At 31.8% G+C, this 6365-nt stretch overlaps 1 protein-coding gene across 1 annotated transcript; it reads left to right on the top strand.

Annotated features, from left to right (window-relative positions):
• The first annotated feature begins 4271 nt into the window (after window positions 1–4271).
• Window positions 4272–6314, top strand: LOC125073153 (sperm flagellar protein 1-like). Its single transcript, XM_047683865.1, has 5 exons — window positions 4272–4422; window positions 4753–4962; window positions 5229–5333; window positions 5474–5619; window positions 5783–6314. Exons 1-5 carry the CDS (start codon window positions 4305–4307, stop codon window positions 6299–6301), a joined length of 1098 nt encoding a protein of 365 aa, XP_047539821.1. The 5' UTR covers window positions 4272–4304; the 3' UTR covers window positions 6302–6314.
• Window positions 6315–6365: the final 51 nt, after the last annotated feature.

Here is a 6365-nt window from a genome sequence, read left to right as displayed (position 1 = left end):
TGCTCCTAAGCCGTCAAATAAGTGTCAAGTCGCTCGATATAGACAACTTCACACTTCAATGTTTATATTCTATACATATGATAAAATTGGAATGTCTGTTTGTAATATTAATATAACCACTTTACATACAATACGTATATATACGAAAATAACACTTTTTTGTTTTTTAATTTTTTTTCTGTCTGTCTGTTTGTTCCGGCTAATCTGTGGAACGACTGAACCGATTTTGACGGGATTTTCACTGGCAGAAATCTGATGTAATAAAGAGCCACTTAAGCAACAGTGATAACTTTTTTGTTAAATTCAAATGCGCACGAAGTCGCGCGCACATCTAGTTTTATTATAAATTAAAATTGTGAAAGTTTTTTTTGTGAGTGAGTTTTAAAGTTTTGGTGAAAAAAAAGGAATTACATCTATAATTATAATAATTATTGTATTTAATTATTTACAGGCATTATAAGCTATTTTATTTATATTTACGGGAAAATAAAATACACGCACCTTTTTGGTTATTTTTCAATAATTTTAGGTAAACACTATTATAACATTTCAACTTATACACATTTTGAATACTTGTAAAGTTATATTACGCTTATTAATGTTATAAACTTATGCTAGCCAGTGTACGCAAATAGGCATTATATAGAAAGTGTTTATTTCCGAAGTAACAGACAGACAAACGAAAGGTTGTACTACTACTTGTTGTGTGTTGACACATTGACACACATTTCTGCGATTCAGTCGCCATGAGATATTTTAAAAGCAAAAACATGTAAATGGATGTTATTTTTAAAAATACAATAAAACTATTTCGACAATTGATGTATAATGAACGAATGAATTATCTTTTTCTCCTATTCTTGTGTTAGTAGACATTGACCAGAATTTATACAGCCAAAAGTGTCATTCGCATAGTCAATTGTTTTTATTCAATTGTGTTAATATATGTAAGTGGTTTTTAGGAATATGTCTAAACAAAATTTGTAAAAATTTGTAATTGTCTATGGTTCATTTAATGTATTTAAGAAAATATCTATTTATTTTGGCAGTATGGTTAAGGTCTGTGCCGGGTACCCTTTAAGTAATTAAAACGAATTTTATAGAGTAGCGGAACTTACGGCTTTACCCGTGCGAAATTATTAGAATACAAACTTCCAAACCCCGTTTTTCTCCCTTATTTTACGAAATTCCACCAGAGATTCGTAAAAATTCATTCTTAGCAGATATAAGGAACCTACCTGCCAAATTTCAAGTTTGTAGGTGTTATAGTTTCTGAAATTTCGTGATTAATTATATGTTATTACTCCTGCCTGTTTCTACTCATATACAATGATCTATCTAATTAATTTGACGTAAAAGAAAAAAAAAAGTCCCGCTGTGTTTCTTTCGCCGGTTCTTCTCAGGTCAGGGTGTTTTCTTTTTCCGAACCGGTGGTAGTGTTTAATTTGACCATCAATAAGAAAGTGTAATACTTCTATATTGAATAAAGGAATTTGAGTTTGAGTTTATTTCGCTTTTATATACATCAATTAAAAGATAAACAAGACGAAATACTGTTCGTGATACTAATGCAATAGTTATTTCTACAACTAGCTCATCCAATGTTCTCGAATGACATAAGAAATTTAGAATTTAATATGAAATGATAACTATTATTATATACACGCTTATGGGGAGAATGAACATCAGGGCGCTCGGAACTTTATAGTGCAAAAACAAAAGCGAATACAAAAGCAATAGTGCGAAACGACGCGTATTATTGTTAATACGTCAAAAGTGCTGTCACCTTAATTTAATTAATTATTGGCGAATTAACAAATTATTTATACATGCCATCGGCTCATGACGCAGATCCCGGAACCTCGTTTCAAAACCCAGGTAGGGTTCAAATGGGATGGTTTAGCGGATATCACGTTTGAGTAATTTTATTGATTAATATCAAGGCATCGTCCAGTTGAACCTGATTTTTTATTTCTCTCCAATCAGTGCACCGTATATTTCTTAGCATTGAATTTCGACCAATAAGCGGCCACTACTAACATAATGAATTTCACCTTAACTGTAATAAAACCCTTTTATATCGATGCTAGAAAGCGTGATATCAACAAACGGCAAAAACTGTTTTCACAGTTAAGATTACGTTTTGATTGTTATGATGTCGATTTAGATACATGCCGACAGACAAATGCAATTTCTCCCAATAGTATTCGAGATCTTCGCTTCAATATTATATTCATACTAGTAACCTGTTCCGGTTTCGCTCGGATAACATTATTTATATATGACATTAATATTAAAGGACAAACTTATAAAGAAATGATCTGGTTAGCAAGGGCCTTCGCTGGCGTACGGAGAACACTTCATCAAAGTTTTATCACAATGAGATGAATACTTTGGAACGTATAGAAGACAAATATACAAGTATTCATTTTTATTTAATACCAATTGTTGCCCGCAGCTTCGCTTGAAAGAGCAACAGATAGATAGACAGACAGAGTTACTTTTATATTTATAATATTAGTATGATAAGACACCATTGAATTGTGCTCGGCGTTGAATCGAAATATCGCAAATAAACCTGCATGTGTCTAATTTCAACGAAATTCTGACACACGTGTTTATGTCAACCGGCATCGGAATAGCGTGGTGAAATAAACTCTAAAGCTGCTCATCAAAGGGAGCGGAGGCCTTACCCAGCAGTGGAACATTTACAGGCTTTACTTTATGCTTTTAAATTTTTATTTATTAAGAATATATATATATATATATATATATATATATAGTAAGTATAATGAAAGTTATGAGTAATAGTGAAATAGATACAGTAGGAACTTTCCCCCGTTTATTTTACGAGAGAGATTTACGCCATTTTTAATTTTAGAGTTATCGCGGAACCGTGAGTTGCAATCTCCAGTTTCCGACCTGAATGCCACTGATAATAATTATTAGAGTGAAACTAAAAATTCTTAAGTTCTATTGTAAGTAATTATACGCTGCTATACAAAGTTTGGAAAGCTACATGATACCCGCGGAACTCTACAGAAATCTTTTACATCTCTATTGAGTATACATATTATATTTAAATATCAGCTCGCTGTGCACACACACCGTCTTCACCGCGCGCCCATTTTATATATCCTCTTTTCCCGCGCTTTTGCGATGTGTCACTCGAAATGACAGATGCATAAATACACAGATAATATAAATTTATATAAAATATAAATCTAATGCTAATGAATATATTATTATAGATCTCTGTACACTACAACTAGTATTACTATTTGAACCCCAAAAGGGTTTTGATTTCTAAAGATACATTTTTAGTACTACTCCTCACTATTTATAGAGCATACATTTTAAATTTCATCTCTCTTAATTCAAAAACATAGAACTTTCATACAAACTTCCAAGCCCTGTTTTACCCATTTGGGCTGGACTTTCCTAAAATTCCTTAGCGGATGCCTACACCGTATAAAGAACCTACCTGCCAAATTTCAAGTTTGTAGGTGTTATAGTTTCTGAGGTTTCGTGATTAATCAGAGTGGTATTTCGCTTTTATATATATATATATATAGTATTTGCAGGAAGAAGAACAAATAATGCGTTGTCCGATTTCCATAACCCATATTGAAGTTGTGGGGGAAACAGAGGGTAGAAGCCAATTCCTTGCCGATAAGTAGCACAATAACCTGCAACATCGAGACCAGACATCCAAACATTCAGGTGGTGGGCGATCGTGCACGACCGCACGTGAAGTTTGCTTGTCTTTTCCAAATGATTCAAGTATTCATTCAATACCTTAACATCTAAAACCGCATTGTTGTTGAATAGAGTACTTACTCTATCCAACAACAAAAGCACAGTTTGTGCGCTTCTCTATTTAGAGAACATACAACTGTTGGAATATTTAATATCACACACACACATTCACTCGCTTAATAAATGCTTCTAGAAGATTCACGGGTATGATAATAAAATTTAATTTCAACAATGTTACCTATTAATTTGAAATAAAAAATAAATTAGACGTGTTAAATACTTTATATTATGATTACTATGATTTCTCATGTTTATAATTTATTCATAAGATAATGAATAATACCCGTTTAAAAAAATATATACGATCTTTACACATATTAAATTTAAGAAAAAAAAATTATTATAAAATATATATACCTGGCCATCAAGACAGTTTCAATAAAAATGACATAACATACACGGCAAAGATGCGAAATTTATATTTACAAAGAAACCGAGTTGAATATTTATTATAATAAACTACAATTAGTGAAAATAAAAAAAAAATGTCCACTCTAGATTTACCAATGCCGCTAACAGACATCGAATCAATTTTAGCCTGGGTCGACACCTACAAGTTATCCAGACCCACCAGGAAGATTAATAGAGATTTTTCTGATGCTGGTATATAATATTCTGAATATATAATTTTACTCGATTCGTTGAAGAACTTATTTTTAATACATACAAAACAAAATTAATGTGTTTAAAAGTTAGATAAACAGAAAGATCGTGATATTTTTAATATACAACAGAAATTCAAATATAAGAATATTCGGTTAAACTACAAAATAAACGGTATCTTTAGCAGTAGCGAAGTTCAAAGTCTTTAGCACCGTTTTTTAGTTTTTAAAAGATTTCTCATGTAACACAATATCAGTTTATTTAATGTTTTAATATTTTTTTCGCAAAAACCATCGTATGTCCAAAAACATTTCACTTTTATTTCCGTAGTTCTTCTTGCTGAAATCCTAAGCGTTCACTATCCAAAGCTGGTTGAGATGCACAATTACCCGCCAAGAAACAGTCATTCTCTGAAGCTGAACAACTGGATGACGCTAAACAGAAAGGTGTTGAAGAAACTAAAGCTTAATTTGTGTACCAACACGATGGAACGGCTGGCAAACTGTGCACCGGGGCTGATCGAGCGAGTGCTTGTTATGGGTGAGTACATTTCTTTACCTTAAAAATGTGACTAGCATGAATGAATGAATTAATTTATAGCCAGTACCACTCCAGATGATTGAAGCACTCTAACGATACTCCAAACATCTAAATCTGCTCATGCGTTTAAAACTTAAGGTGGAATAAAGAAATTCCCATATTAATACAATCGAGGCAGTTGCTAACATATTATATTCTTTGAATTCCTCGTGTTCCCATACATCAAAATTGCTTGGTTAACAAATATATTCAATATGTGTTTCTAGTCAGAGATAAAATACATCGAGATGATGATATCAATAAAAGTTTGAAAGAAGCTGAGCAAAACGTATCCAGCGGTGGCAGCTACTACGAAGCCTGTGGAGATGACGGTATATTGATTGATTAAATGATTTTTTTTTTATAAATTAAGGATAGACAATGATCTATAATGGAATATATTATGTTAGCTACAGATTATTTTACGTTACAGTACGAGTATATGCTCTGTTCAATGTAATTTTAATTACAGAACACATATTAGTTGTTCCCGTTAAAACCAGAGTTAATGGTATACTAGAAACCATTCAAAAGAAGGTAGTTAGCCATGATTCATATCTTGCAATCAAAGAAGAACTGAAAGATGCCAGAGATTGCTCCGAAGTCCTGAAACAGAAGGTATTTAAATACAGAAATATTATATGATTTATAATTTTTTGACGCTTTTTGACTATATTGATAATATTAATACATTTCTAGGATAGAAAAAAATTGTTTTAAGATGATTTTGTGTCTGTTTTTTTCATATACGTATAAAAATGAATTGTTTATAAATAAACAGGTTGAACATTTGGATAACTTACTTAAATTAAAAGAAGAGAGGATAGAGGAATTACAAAAACAATTAGAAAGGAAACAAACAAGACGTAAAGAAGTGGAAGCTCTTCAGAACAGTCTGTCAATTCCTTTTGAAATAGAACCACCTTCACCTAAAATAATTGAACTCGTCAAAATACCGAGTAGAACATTATCCATAAAATCATTGGAATCTGAAGGAAGATTAGTCAAAGAAGAATCCAGGATTCCTATACCCGTATCGGATCAAGCTAAATCTAAGCCAAGTATAACTGAAGTCACGTCGAAAGACTTTACTGAAGAACAATGCGTTAACGTTGAAAAAGTTAAATCGGATGTTTTTAAGGAAATTGAAATAACGGATGAGAAAAATTCTGAACATGTTCATGATAATCAAGATTTTTCAAATGAAATTAATGCATTTGTAAATTTAGAAGCTACAATTCAAAACGTAATTAAAGAAACATGTGATACGCTTTGTGAGAACTTCAGCGAAAAAACTTAAGATTAATCAACACATATATATATATATATTTATATGCCTATGTGTTGATTAAAGACGATACACA

The sequence above is a fragment of the Vanessa atalanta genome, chromosome 23 (assembly GCF_905147765.1).
Source record: "Vanessa atalanta chromosome 23, ilVanAtal1.2, whole genome shotgun sequence".
In the NCBI taxonomy this organism is placed as follows: Eukaryota; Metazoa; Arthropoda; class Insecta; order Lepidoptera; family Nymphalidae; genus Vanessa; species Vanessa atalanta.
Note: the sequence above shows the minus strand (reverse complement) of the source record. Positions and strands in the feature narration are given on the sequence as shown.